A 15,541-nucleotide genomic window follows, 5' to 3' on the forward strand; every position below is an offset into this window, starting at 1 on the left:
CCACCACAAACTAGAGTCAATGGGATTCAGAGGAAAATTCATTACTGGTTGGGGTCATACCTGGCTCAAAGGAAGATTGTTGTGGTCACTGGAGGTCAGTCATCTCTGCAGGAGTCCCACAGGACAATGTCTTTGTGCCAACCACCTGCAGCTGCTTTCAATGACTTTCCCTCCAGTATAAGATTAGATATGACAATATTGGCTAATGATTCCACATGTTCAGCACTTTTGAGAGTCCTCAGATATTGGAACAGTACATATCCAAATGCAGTAAAACCCAGATATTAGCTAGATTTGAGCTCACAAGTGGTAAGTAACATTTGTGCCACACAGCTAACAGGCAATGACCATCAACAAGACACAAGCTAACCATTGCTCCCTAATATTCAATAGCATAACATCACTGAATCCCTCACTTTCAAAATCCTGGGGGCTATCTGTTGACCAGAAACGGCATTGGACTAGCCACATAAATACTGTGTATTTCCAGCATTTTGCTTTTATTAGACTTGTTAGTACAATTGACCTATTTCTGCAATGCAAATACTAAGAAATATGCAAAGTATGCCACAAGTTAGATCTCCTGTGGGTTTACCAGCTCAGAAAGAAATTTCTCCAATTTCATTAAAGTCCAATGTTTGGGAGATACAATCATTAATAGAATCTAAATCACTTCCGAACAGCTTAACATGCACTTCTTTGCTCGTGAAGAGAATTGTACATTGACACTTTTAGAACCAACCTTCTGATATTTCTGCCACCATCTCTGGCTTTGTTTTAACCGGCATGCAGGAGGCTTATTTGAAACAAACATATGAAGTTTGTTCAGTGAATTAAGCTGCACTCCTGATACACTTGAGGGAAGAACCCATTCCGGCAGGATCTGAACCTTGGCCACCCGAATTCTAGAACAAATTAAAGCAGCACTTGTTACCATACAATAAACTGTCATCGTTGTGATGATAATGCAAATACTGCAGAAGAGATAAAGTAGGGAAATGAAAGAGGAAGAACTCTAACTTTATACATGCAATATCATTCTGAAGGGATTTTAAGAAATCAAGAAAAATACAATGATATCACCTTTTAAAGTCTAGGGATATCAGAGCACGGCAGCAAAATTTTAATTGCTACAAATCATGTATTTGCTGTAAAACAAAAATGAAGCAGTTCCAAGCTCATTCCAGATGAAAGACTCCGGCCTGAAATGTCAGTTTTCCTGCTCCTCAAATGCTGCCTGACTGCTATGCTTTTCCAGCAACACACACAACTCTGATCTCCAGCATCTGCAGACCTCACCTGACTCCAAATTAAACCCTATTTCTCTCTTCCAGGCATATAAGACACAAAGTAGTGGCATTTTTATACAATTTTTACTGTGTGCCAGAGTTGTCAAATGCAATGAGATCATCCCTTTTACTACATTTTAAAAAGCAGCTTAAAGATGACTAAAACATTAACAACCTGTGTTCTGCATAGACCTTGTTAAACCCAACTACAGGCTTGGGCATAGCTTTCCATACATCTCTCAGCCAATGTCAAGGACAATGGGACTAGATTCACTCTGCCTTATTTATCAGGTGAAGACAAACACTTGCAATGGTGTTTATTTCCTGATCTTGCACAGTTAACTTTGGGGCATTCATTCTGCAGCTTCACCCTTCTACTTCTATCCTGCCTGTTATATTAGATTAGATTTTTTAGATTACATTACATTATAGTGTGGAAACAGGCCCTTCGGCCCAACAAGTCCACACCGACCCGCCGAAGCGCAACCCACCATACCTTACCTAACACTATGGGCAATTTAGCATAGCCAATTCACATGACCTGCACATCTTTGGACTGTGGGAGGAAACCGGAGCACCCGGAGGAAACCCACGCAGACACGGGGAGAACGTGCAAACTCCACACAGTCAGTCGCCTGAGGCGGGAATTGAACCCAGGTCTCCAGCGCTGTGAGGAAGCAGTGCTAACCACTGTGCCACCGTGCCGCCCTGTGATATATTAAGCAAAAAAAAAGGTTCATTATACCAACTGATGATACTTAACATAGTTAAAAATCACAACACCAGGTTCTCGTCCAACAGGTTTATTTGGAAGTACAAGCTTTCGGAGTGTTGCTCCTTCATTAGATAGCTAGTGGAGTCAGATCATAGTGGAGTATGATCCTACTACATTTGCTACCTGATAAAGGAGCAGCGCTCCGAAAGCTTGTGCTTCCAAATAAACCTGCCGGACGAGAACCTAGTGTTGTGCGATTTTAAACTTTGTCCACCCCAGTCCAACATCATGGATATATAACATGACCTTAAAACTACCTTTCCTGACGCTGCCAATGACTATGTTGCTGTGCTGCTTGTAAGACAGCCAATACTAGAGGAAATATTTTCTCTAATATTGGGAAAACCAAAGCCACTGAGAGATCATTCCATAGTCACCAACTCTAAGCTTTTCCTAGCAAATGGCTGAAGCTGCACCAATCTGATCACAATTTTGGTGTCATGCGTCTGATCACATATCTGCAGAATGTTTTAAACAATCTCATTTCACTCCTAGAATATTACGCAACTCTGGCTAAGCTCATCCATTGCTGAAATGCTCTCCCAAGCGTTTGTTTCCTGTAGACTTGACTTAACCAAAGCACTCGTTTTTACACCTATTTTCTGCCCTCCATAAAACGAAGCGCTACTGCCATATCTTAACATGAGGTAAGTCCCATTCACCTATTAGCCATGTGTATGTTGAGTTATGTTAGTTCCAAGTGAACAGCATTTTGCTTGAAAACAAAGATAAGAATTTTAAGCCCTCTTCTTTAGTCTGGAACCATCAAAATATCTACGCTCTTGAATTCTGGTCCTTGAGTAACCATGATTTTAATTGTTTCATACTTAGTGGTCTGGCTTCAAATGTCAAGGCTCTAAGCTCTAACAATCCATCCCTAAAATTCACCTTCCTTTTTTCCTTTAAAAGACTCCTTAAAATCTCTTTGACCAAACCCTTGCCATGTGCCTAATACTTCATGCTGGAACTCAGTGAAGTTTGTTTGATGCCCTTGAACTGTCTTGGGACATTTCACATTTGTGCAGCACCAAAAGAATAAATTTAACATGCATCAGTAAGTTAAGATGATTTGGAAATGAGGGAACTAGCAACTAAAGAAACGTAAAGTAGACAAAAGTAGACATTGGGCCACTTCAAACTGATGCTGGAAGCCTAGTGATGGGAGATAAGGAAATATCAGGAGAACTTAATAAGTACTTTGCATCAGTCTTCACAGTGGAAGACATGAGTAATATCCCAACAATTAAAGGGAGTCAGGGGGCTGAGTGGAGTATGGTTGCCATTACAAAAGAGAAAGTGCTAGAAAAGCTAAAAGGTCTTAAAATTGATAAATCTCCTGGCCCTGATGGGCTGCATCCTAGAGTTCTGAGGGAGGTGGCTGAGGAAATAGTGGAGGCGTTGGTTGAGATCTTTCAAAAGTCACTGCAGTCGGGGAAAGTCCCGGATGATTGGAAGATCGCTGTTGTAACCTCCTTGTTCAAGAAAGGATCAAGGCAAAAGATGGAAAATTATAGGCCAATTAGCCTAACCTCGGTTGTTGGTAAAATTCTAGAATCCATCATTAAGGATGCGGTTTCTAAATTCTTGGAAGAGCAGGGTCGGATTAGAACAAGTCAACATGGATTTAGTAAGGGGAGGTCGTGCCTGACAAACCTGTCGGAATTCTTTGAAGAGGTGACAAGTAGGTTAGACCAGGGAAACACAGTGGATGTGGTCTATCTCGACTTCCAAAAAGCCTCTGATAAGGTGCTACACGGGAGGCTGCTGAGTAGGGTGAGGGCCCATGGTGTTCGAGGTGAGCTATTGGTATGGATTGAGGATTGGCTGTCTGACAGAAGGCAGAGAGTTGGGATAAAAGGTTCTATTTCGGAATGGCAGCCGGTGACAAGCGGTGTCCCACAGGGGTCAGTGTTGGGGCCGCAGCTGTTCACATTATATATTAATGATCTGGATGAAGGGACTGGGGGCATTCTAGCGAAGTTTGCCGATGATACAAAGTTAGGTGGACAGGCAGGTAGTACTGAGGAAGTGGGGAGGCTGCAGAAGGATCTAGACAGTTTGGGAGAGTGGTCCAGGAAATGGCTGATGGAATTCAATGTGAACAAATGCGAGGTCTTGCACTTTGGAAAAAAGAATACAAGCATGGACTACTTTCTAAACGGTGAGAAAATTCATAAAACTAAAATACAAAGGGATCTGGGAGTGCTGGTCGAGGATTCTCTAAAGGTAAACATGCAGGTTGCGTCCGTGATTAAGAAAGTGAATGCAATGTTGTCATTTATCTCAAGAGGGTTGGAATATAAAAGCACCGTTGTGCTACTGAGACTTTATAAAGCTCTGGTTGGCCCCATTTAGAGTACTGTGTCCAGTTTTGGTCCCCACACCTCAGGAAGGACATACTGGCACGTGAGCGTGTCCAGCAGAGATTCACACGGATGATCCTTGGAATGGTAAGTCTAACACACGAGGAACGGCTGAGGATCCTGGGATTGTATTCATTGGAGTTTAGAAGATTAAGGGGAGATCTAATAGAAACTTACAAGATAATACATGGCTTGGAAAGGGTGGACGCTAGGAAATTGTTTCCGTTAGGCAAGGAGACTAGGACCCGTGGACATAGCCTTAGAATTAGAGGGGATAAATTCAGAACAGAAATGCGGAGACATTTCTTCAGCCAGAGAGTGGTGGGCCTGTGGAATTCATTGCCACAGAGTGCAGTGGAGGCCGGGACGCTAAATGTCTTCAAGGCAGAGATTGATATATGCTTGATGTCACAAGGAATTAAGGGCTATGGGGAAAATGCGGCTAAGTGGAGTTGAAATGCCCATCAGCCATGATTGAATGGTGGAGTGGACTCAATGGGCCAAATGGCCTTACTTCCACTCCTATGTCTTATGGTAAGTACACAAGTGCCGTGCCTCTAAAAATGATCATACAAGTCAAGATAATTCACCTGTAAAAACACTGGAGAAAAATGTTCACCAGAACAAATGTTGGACAGAGAAAAAAACATAAGGTTGACGATGGCTAGTTCAAATATACCATTAGTATAAATTGAGCATGACCAACATTTTTTCTTTTCTTGACTGGTTACACCTCACACAACGGTTACCTCTGTTCTCTACTGCCCATGTAGGTAGTGGAATGTCTCTTAAATAAATAACAGCACTTTTGGGACACATCAAAATTGGCCAAACGAATAGTATGCTGGGAAGGAAACCAAGATAGTAAGCTAGGAAGCTTGCAAAATTCACTATCAAATTGGATCAGGCCAGACAGATTAGCAAGCCATTTACACTGGTTGACTATATTAAATAAATGTTGACGAGACAATGCTGCAAGATTTCTGATGGAACAATAGATCGGAGTTTCTGAAAGAGCTTGACTCCTAGGGTTGACTAAATCAGTAGCAAAATTACAATACCCAATACTGCCTTTTGCAAAACCTTTTCCTGGGACAGAAATTCATTCACATGGAGTAACTAAATTATGTTAATTACGTAACATTGTATTGAATTGCTGTAACTACATAAGAGGAATCTGCAGGCAGTCACCATGCTGACTGAATGAACAATAGTAAGCCAGTGTACTTGGGATAACCAGGAGAAATGAATTTAACAGGGGACGCTCTGAAGAAAACATAATTACAAGGTGCAGGAACCCTGGGAGCAAGAAGAACAGCCTTAACCTCAGTTCAGCCAGATGATATCAGAGTAGTATAAATTTCTTTACTATCTTAGTGTATCCTAAGTGAATTTTAAACCAATTGGAGAACATAGTAATTTAAGAAATTTAAGGTTACTTGGGAAATTAGAGGGGAAGACAAGTTTCTTAAAATTGCATGCAAACATTTTAAGTTTCAATGATAGTAATCCATGTCTTGTGGTAAACCACATGTCATTATTAGTGCACGAGTCCCAATAAGTAAGCAAGTGCTGAATTGCAAGAAACTTGCACTGAAGTCAGGATATTATTACATGCCATATATTTACAATGGGCCACAAAACATTGTTTATTTTTATCTTCTTCCTGCATTGTTAATTGCCTCCTTATCACATTACCCCACCCTTCCAGCAAATAAAAATGAGTGAGTTAGTGGGATATGAAGTGCAATCTGGCAATACATTCAAAGAGTCAATTTCCACATCAACCAGAGCTAACTGGTAAGCCATATGACCAAATCACTGGTGAGAAGGATCAGAAAATCAGAATTAATCATTCTTCTCTTAAGATTCACTTCCAGCAGCATCAACCGGACATTGGAAGTCACAGAGCCCATGGGGGCGCATTATATTTCACAATCTTAGTTGTTAACAATAACAAAAGCACCTCAACACCATGTGTGATCAGCTAAATTAGTACACCAAGCCCTAACTTGATTACCCTCATCAGGTGAGTCATCAGCAAAGCTCTTAAGCTACTGTAATATTCAACATGGTAAAATGATAATATTTGCATGGACACCTTTTATTTTAAATTTAGATTACACTGAAAGATAGTTAATGCATTTTAATGTATATCCAAAACTTTAGAAAAGCAATCAGTCAAAACAGGAAATTTTAACAATATCAATGCGTGCTCATGGCAAAGTATTGTTGAAGTTTAAAGATACTACCTTTAAACAAACATCAGAACAAAGATCCAAAGAGTGGCAAGACACAATTACCACCTTACCCATCAGTTTGAGTTCTTGTTTCAAGAACTTTAAATCTCTGACGGCCAATAGCTTTCACTTTTACAGTTTCAATGCCATATTCTTGTTCCTCCCTATATTCATAAATCTCTGCTGTCGTCCCAAATTCTGGAGCTCTGTCTGAAGGATCACTAAGAAAGCAAAAATAATACAGATCAAGAAAACAGAATGGATAACTTTTTCACTCAGTTAAAGAGTTTTCACACAGGGAAAAATTTCGTCCTAGAATGGTAGTAGGATAAATGCATCAATTCCTTAGAACACTAAAGTGTTCATATACTTACATTCTATTACAAGAATTCTGTATACAGTGCATTTCAAATGGAGCATTTTTTTTTTTACTATATTTGTGGAAAATAATGAAGCAGAAACCAACACCACTGTGGTTTTTCACCTTTGGGACCTTGGTTCAAAGCTATCTGATTTGTTGGAATATATGTCTACTTCAGGCCTCAAATAAAATAAGCCATGGCTGCATGCAATTACCAGGTGGAGTAGATAAAATATTGACCCAGATTTTCCAATTAGTTTTGGAACAGGTACAACTAATGGTATTCCACTTCAAGACTTTTCCAGCTGCATTTCTGAGACTGGCATGTCTTTCGTGCAACCACTGGAGGAAGCTGGAGTGTGATCCACTTGGTGTAGGACCATCAGACATCAGAGCAGAAATTAGGCCATTCAGTCCTTTGAGTCTGCTCCACCATTCAATCTTGGCTGATAAGTTTCTCAACCCTATTCTCCCCGTAATGCTGGATCCCCTGATACTCAAGAACTTATTGGTATCAATCTTAAATATATCCAATGATCTGGCCTCCACAGTCTTCTGTGGCAGTGAATTCTCTGGCTGAGGAAATTTCTCCTCATCTCCATTCTAAAACGTCTTCCCTTTATTTTAAGGCTGTGCCCTTGGGTTCTAGTCTCTCCTCACTATGGAAATATATTCCCAACATCCAGGCCATTTAGTATTCTGCATGTTTCAAATAGATTCCCCCTCAATCTTCTAAACTCCAAGTATAAACCCAGAGTCCTCAACATTCCTCATACGTTAAGTTTTTTATTCCTGAGGTCATTCTCGTCAAACTCCTCTGAACATGCTGTCGTACAGCTGGTTCTTTTTCTCTAAAAGCTGTTCCTTTTCTAAAGGATACTGTGTCATAGAATCCCTGCAGTGTGGAAACAGGCCTTTTGGCCCAACAAGTCCACACCGACCCTCCATACAATAACCCACCCAGACCCATTCCCCTATCTTATCACTCTACATTTACCCCTGATTAATGTACCTAATCTGCATATTCACCTAACCTGCATATCTTTGGATTGTGGGAGGAAACTGGAGCACCTGGACGAAACCCCAACGATCAGAAATAATCAGCAGCATGACCTCACACTTTCCCATGTTGTACTCCATCTGCCACTTCTTTACCCACTCTCCTAATCTGCCCAAATCCTTCCTTCGGCAGCCTCCCCATCTCTTCAGTGCTACCTGTCCCTCTGTCTATCTTTGTATCATCTGCAAACCTAGCCAAAATGTCCTCAGTTCCTTCATCTGGATCGCTAGTGCACAAAGTGAAAAGTTGTGGCCCCGACACAGCCTTGCGGAACACCCCCATCGGCTGCCATCTTGAGAAGGACCCTTTTATCCACTCTTTCTGTCAGACAGCCAAGCTTCCATCCATGCTAGCACCTTGCCTCTAATACCATAGGCCCTTATTCGGTCGCCTCCTAAGCAGCATCTTGTCAAAGGCCTTCTTGAAGTCCAGGTAGATAACACCCTTTGCCTCTCCTCGGTCTCACCTGCGCGTTACTTCCTCAAACAATTCTAGCAGATTTGTCAGGCATGACGTCCCTTGAAGAAACCATGTGGATTGTGCATTATTTTACCATGCACTTCTAAATATTCAGAAATCTAATTCTTCGCAATTGATTCCAGGATCTTACCCACGACTGTGGTTAGGCTAATTGATCTATAATTTTCCATCTTTTGCCTTAGTCTCTCTTTAAACAGGAGTGTCACATTCGCAATTTTCCAGTCCTCTGCGACCCTCCTTGATTCTAGCAAATCCTGAAACAGCACAGTTGCATGCCAAGAATGCCATATATTTTGAGTTCAATAATTTATCAGTCACAAAAGTACTTTTACAGCTTCTGAGGATAATTAAGTGTCTCAGTGTCAACTGATTGCATAGGGAAGCAAGTGAATTAGTAAGCAGACATGGATGTACTTGGGGGTGAATATTAACAATTACAGAAGTACAGGTGAAGGGGGTAGAGTTTCAGAGGAGGAATTCAAAAGCCTGTGATTTCCCACATGCTGTGGCGTTTTAAGTTTTTAAATTTAGTCTCATTTGTCAATTCACCTCTAAATATCATTTGGCTTCCATTCTCTGCCTCTATTTAATCTAGGCATGGGCAGCACTGTTATTTCTTAATTTTTAACTTCAAACCGTCGACAATTCACCTGGTGGTGCTAAAAGAAAATGCAGTGATTTGTACCACATTTGTTTATTATAATCCACTTAAATGCTTCTGCAACCAGCATGGCATAAAAAATGATATTATGTTGAGAATAAATTAAAATTGTTTTGCCGGTGAAAATTTCATACAAAGTTTCATGCTATAAATGAACATTTTTAGCTAAATATATTCATGTAAATTAATTATATCAAGTTACAGTACACTGACAATGAGAAATGTTAATTCCACACAAACTGCTCAATTTTATAGAAAGAAACTTTCTCTGGTACAAAGGTTGCAGTGCACGTGTGCATCCTAACACTTGGATTCACAGCTGTCAAGTAGAACAGAGGTGAACAAAGGAGGCAAATCCTCTAATTCCAAGGATTTCTAGAAATTTACCTAAAAAGTGGAAATCACATATCACAATTTTGTTTTTTGTTTCAATAATAATACAAAATTAGTGACTTTCTTATAACACGTTATTTCTATTATCAGGTCAATTGGTTTTGGCACATCAGCTTAGTCTTGTTGACTACAATTTTCTGTCAAGTAAAATGTGTCAATTCAAAACCGACTTTCGCAGTCAGGAGCATTAATTAGGCCAACACATAAAAGAAGTCCTAGCAGAGTCTTACTATTCATCGGATATGACAATAAACATAAACAACTTCTACCTATTCTTGTCATAACACTCACCTGCAACAAGAGCAGGATCCTGAGGTAGGAAAGTAGATTCTGGCACACCAATAGCAGAATCAACAAGCAATTAAAGTTGAGGTAGGCAGGAGCTTGGGTCCAAGCTAGTGCAGATCCAAGAATTATTCGTGCAGAATCACTGACACAATGTGAAGAGGAGAAAGGAATTCTCTTGGTGTCCTGGTTTCAATCAACACCCACAGAAAAAACCTCTCAGCTTTTTTTATTTTTCTACTGCTGCTGCTTTAATAGCTTTGTTTCTACCTACATAACTAGTCATTGTATTTCAAAGTAATCAGTTGTACCCAAAGCAATTTGAAACATCATTGATTTATAAGAGGGTTAGGTTGAGTGGCATTCATATTTTTATTCTTTCTTGAATGACATTTGTTCTAGTCTTATAATTTTCTCCCTTTTGACCTTAAGAAAATGAAAAAACAGCTAGTTGTTAAAGTTAAGAGAACGTAGAAAAAATTATTCTATGCTCAAAGGCATATCTACTTTAGAAGAAGATCTTGCAAAAAATACATTAGTTCAGCTGGGAAACAAATCTCAGTAACCAAAATTGTTTGCTCATCAGCAATACAATCTTTTGCAATCTTTTTGAAGAATCAATATATAACCTGCTTTCCAACAATTCATGAAACTATTTTAGGTACCAGTAAACTATGCATTTGCTACTATTCATAACATATCATTTTTTTCCTCCTAATTATGAAAACATACATTCTGCAATTTGAGAGACATGATTCAACAATTAAGTGATTAGTTAAAAAATATTTTTGAATGTGGAAGAAATTAACCTGTAGGCAAGAACACCAAATGTCCTGTCTTTTTGAATCAGGTTTCGCATCATGGATACTTCTTGAGGGCGAAATAGCTGCAATGGTAAAGTCTGCCCAGGAATTAGAATAACCGCAATATGAGGAAGAACTGGAAAAGTCGGACAACTGTCTTCATCATGCACGGTCCGGCCGTGAAACTCCTCCATTTCAGTTCCTAAGTACTAAGGAGCAGAAAAAAAAAGTTATTATACATTAAAAGTACATTTTTATTGAAAAATACAATATTTCACAACCTACACTTTACAATATTTAACAACAAAGATGCATATATTCATGAACACGCTAACAAAAATTAACTGAGAAAATTTACATTTCGCAATTTAAAAACCAGATTATCTTGTTTTTGGCATTTTCTGGTGGCAGTCAGACAAAACTGATGTTATATTTTCCCATTTACATAACTCTTGAACCAGAAATTAGTCACCGGAAATAAGCCTTTTTCGTGCTTAGTTTATTGTCACTGGGCAGATGGTGAAAGTGGCAACATCTCTAGACCAGTCCCCAGATATTAATCTCAGCATCTGGGTTACATGTCTTTAAATAACACCAGAGCAGCTGGTGGAATTTACATTAATTCCACTGATTAATACAAAAAGCTAATGTGGAATTGAAAGCACGTCTGTGAATGAAACTCAGTTTTGCAATAATCAACTAGTTAACTTATATGCTTGAGGAAAAGAAATCTACTATCTTTGTTGGCTCTGACTTACACATAACTCCATATACACCACCAGAAATGGCCCAGTAAGCCACTCAGTTGCCTTAAACAGGTAATCAAAAGGAATAAAACCAGAAGAGCTGGCACCCACTTGGGCATTGCAAATGCTAACAATATACCCACCACTGTCAACTTGCAAAATCCTCTTTAACTACTGAGAAGTACGTGCCAAAATTTCAAGATCTTCCATATTTATCAGCTAAACAACAGACTAATAAAGTTATATTCACTGAATCACTGAAAGCACTGAACCTTACAACCGATGTCCTAGTGACCACGTGGCATCAGTCATATGGGCAAGGAAACCTCCAGTTCAGTACCACCTCCTGAGCTCCCTTAACTCATGATTCAGTACATCCATAGATTTCTGCAGGCCATCAATAGCACAGTCATCCACAATCTGTAACCTCAGGACCCAGCAAATTCCCTCAACTAGCATGACCAAACTAAGGAATCAATCTTGCTTCAAAGAGGAGTGAAAGTGGGAGTAGCCAGGACCGACACAGACAAGCAGAAGGCCGGAACAACACAGCAAGCCAGGCAGCATCAGGAGGTAGAGAAGTCAACACTTCGGGTATAACCCTTCTTCAGGACTGGGGGTGGATGTAAGGGGAGCTGCAGATAAAGGGGCTGGGGTCTTGAGTGGGGAGAGACAGGGTGGTGAGGCAATGATGGGTGAAAACATGTAGAGGGCACGACCTGGCTGGTCGATGGGAAAAATGAATCTAGTTGGTAGCTGGAAGGAAGGGTCGGAGTGTGTTATGGGAGAAAGAGAGAAGCGCTGGAAAGGGAGTCAGGGGATGTGGAGGGAGGTTATTTAATATTTAGTTCTTCAATTTCGAGTCCTCCAGACTGTAGACTGCCCAGGCGGAAGATGAGGTGTTGTTCGTCAAATGTGTGGATTAATTCTCTGTGGCAATCGAGGAGGCTGAAGATGGTCATGTCGGAAATGGAGTGGGAAGGGGAATTAAAATGAGGGGGTGACTGGAGGACTCAACATTGAGGGGATTTGGAATTCTCCAATTTCAAATAACCTCCCTTCCCATCCCCTGACTCCCTTTCCAAACCTCCCTTTCATTCCTCTCATCGAACCTTCCTTCCAGCTACCAACCAAGGCATTCCCTCGATCTATGTTCCACTATTTCCATCTGACCACTGTCTCTCTCCCCACCCAAAACCTTCCCCAACCCTACACCTGAAACATTGACTTCTCCACCTCCACACTGCCTGGCTTGCTGTGTTCTTCCAGCCTCCTGCTTGTCTACCTTGGATTCCAGCATCCGCAGTTTTTTTTGTCAATAGCCAAGACCAGCAAGCAAACCTAAAAGAGGTCTCAATCTGGTGAAGTTGTAACACAGGACTACTTGCATGTCATACAATAGCAGCATATGATACAGTGGATTACACAATTCCACAAACAGATCAGATCAAACTCTACTATACAGTCAATCATCAACGGTAGTGGTGTTACAGCAAGCCAAACTAAACCAGTCTCACTGTCACTGGATTCACAATAGTGAAATTAAAACACCCAATGACCTTACAAATTCCCCAACAGTTCCTAACCAGACTTTACTAATAACAGATTTTAGACATCAAGATTATAGGTTGAAAATGTATTTAGAAAGCAACTTTAGTAGAACATGGATAAAGTAATAAGATAATCTGACTAGTATCAATAATTTCAAATTTAATCTTCTTTGATCATAAAGCCTACTCACACAGTGTTAAGGGATTTTTTTTTAATTGTAATTTGCCAATTCAATTAAAGTTTCCAATGACTGCTAGCAGACCTTCATGAAATCCTTGAATAATATGCTGTCCACAGGTAAGGAGAACTGCATCACAGAATCCCTACAGTGTGGATGCAGGCCATTTGGCCCTATCAAGTCCACATCAACCCTCCAAAGATATTCCAACTCGACCCACCATCAAGCGCTGTAACCCTACATTTCCTGTGGTTAACCCACATGGCCTGCACATCTCTGGATTGTGGGAGGAAAACTATGCAAACACAGGGAGAACGTGCAAAGTCCACACAGGCAGTTGCCCAAGGGTGGAATCGAACCCAGATCCCTGGTGCTGAGAGGTGGTAGTGCTGACCACTGAGCCACTGTGCTGCCCTTTCTTGCACATCTTGCTTGAATTCCAAAGTCTCTGGTTCATGCAAACAGTTTCAGCAAATGTCTAAAAATATTTACTTATTCCTTACATTTTGGGATTCTGTTCTCTGAACTCTGAAGAATTTGGTAATGAGAGAAACTAAAGTATAAAGCTAAGCAGCACCATCTCCAAACACCTCACTACGTCCTGCCAAAGTCAGAACAGGTATTCCACTGATTGACCAATTCCAACATCTAACCAGCTGCCAGCTCTGAGCAGAGCAATAATGTGGTGTTGATTTGTCTCCAGCGTCCTTAGATTAGCAATTAGATTTCATTATCTTTACAGGCCAATTTCTAACCAAAAACATCTGTCTTTTTCTCTTTTTTTCAAAAATTCTTGGAATTACTCGCAAAGCGATCACTGACGATGCTTTCAAGCAGCACTTAATCATTAACAAACTGATCACCAACACTCACGTTGTCCTGCCAGTAAAACTAAGCTCCTGACAGAGTTTTAGCCCAAAGATGGACAAAAAGAACTGAAGTTTTTCAGAATGCGACTACCCTTAGCATAAAGGCATTATATAGGGGAGTTGGGCCTTGGCAAAGCTGGAGTCAACAGCAATCTGGGGGAAAACCCACAAGCCCAAGTCATACCTACACATGGCTGTTGGAAGCCAATCATCTGAGTCAGAGGACTTTCTCGGCATTCCACAGGATAAAAATTTCCAAGCAACCTACACAGCTGTGTTCTTTTGCATTCCTGGCACAGGTGGATCTTGAACGCAAGGCTCCTGGTCCAGAGATAGAGATAAACCACAAGAATCCCAACCACCTTCATCTATTACTTTCCTCCCATTGGAGTTCAGAAGTGCACCAACAATGCAGTACCATTTCCAGTTCCTCACACTGAAGGAGACCATCTCAAATATCAACATTTAGACAGCTTAAACAGGGGATAATCTAATTCTTTGTCTCACATATTCAAAAACATTACTATCACTGAATCTCCCACTACCAGTGTGGTGGTTACCAATGACCAGAAACTGAAATGGACTAGCCTAATAAACAATGCTGCGACAACAGATCAGAATTTTCAAATTTTGAGGTGAGTAAATTAACTTCCAACTACTTTAACCCGCCCTACAAGGCACAAGTCATGAGAATACTTTGCAACTGCCTGGGTCAGTCACCATGAATCCTGATGAAAATCGAAATCAGCTAGGTCAAAGCAAATGCTTAATTGTTACTGCATCTGCCACCTTTGACCTTCACTTCCTCCATCATCAATATGCAGTGCAACAATTCCCTAAGATTCTTTTGACAAAACCTTCCAAGCCTGTCACCTCTCACAATTATAAAGACGAGGGAAGCTGGAACATCAGAACACTGGAAGCTTCAAGCCATACACTATTCTGACTTGGAACTACATTGTTGTCCCTTTATAATTGTAGGTTAAAAGTCCTCAATTTCATCCCCACCGGCCCCATGTACCTAAACACCTGCAGCTTAGGGTGTAGGTTTGCTGAGCTGTAGGTTTGATATCCAGACGTTTCATTACCTGGCTAGGTAACATCATCAGTGGCGACCTCCAAGTGAAGTGAAGCTGTTGTCTCCTGCTTTCTATTAATATCTTTCTCCTGGATGGGGTTCCTGGGGTTTGTGGTGATGTCATTTCCTGTTCGTTTTCTGAGGGGTTGATAGATGGCATCTAGATCTATGTGCCTGTTTATGGCGTTGTGGTTGGAGTGCCAGGCCTCTAGGAATTCTCTGGCATGTATTTGCTTAGCCTGTCCCAGGATAGATGTGTTGTCCCAGTCGAAATGGTGTTTTTTTTTCATCAGTGTGTCGGGCTATGAGGGAGAGGGGGTCGTGTATTTTTGTGGATAGCTGATGTTCGTGTATCCTGGTGGCTAACTTTCTTCCTGTTTGTCCTACGTAGTGTTTGTGACAGTCCTTG

The 15,541-nt window shown here is 40.7% G+C and overlaps 1 protein-coding gene across 1 annotated transcript in view; it reads right to left on the reverse strand.

Moving 5' to 3' along the window:
- Positions 1-15,541, reverse strand: part of crbn (cereblon) — a 52,328-nt gene that overhangs the window by 21,063 nt on the left and 15,724 nt on the right. The window contains exons 3-5 of the mRNA XM_043708387.1: positions 10,717-10,919; positions 6,739-6,888; positions 743-905 (exon numbers count right to left, since the gene is read on the reverse strand). Coding sequence (XP_043564322.1) covers positions 743-905; positions 6,739-6,888; positions 10,717-10,919 — 516 coding nt within the window. The remainder of the gene's footprint in view (positions 1-742; positions 906-6,738; positions 6,889-10,716; positions 10,920-15,541) is intronic.

Source organism: Chiloscyllium plagiosum, chromosome 18 (assembly GCF_004010195.1).
Source record: "Chiloscyllium plagiosum isolate BGI_BamShark_2017 chromosome 18, ASM401019v2, whole genome shotgun sequence".
NCBI lineage: Eukaryota > Metazoa > Chordata > Chondrichthyes > Orectolobiformes > Hemiscylliidae > Chiloscyllium > Chiloscyllium plagiosum.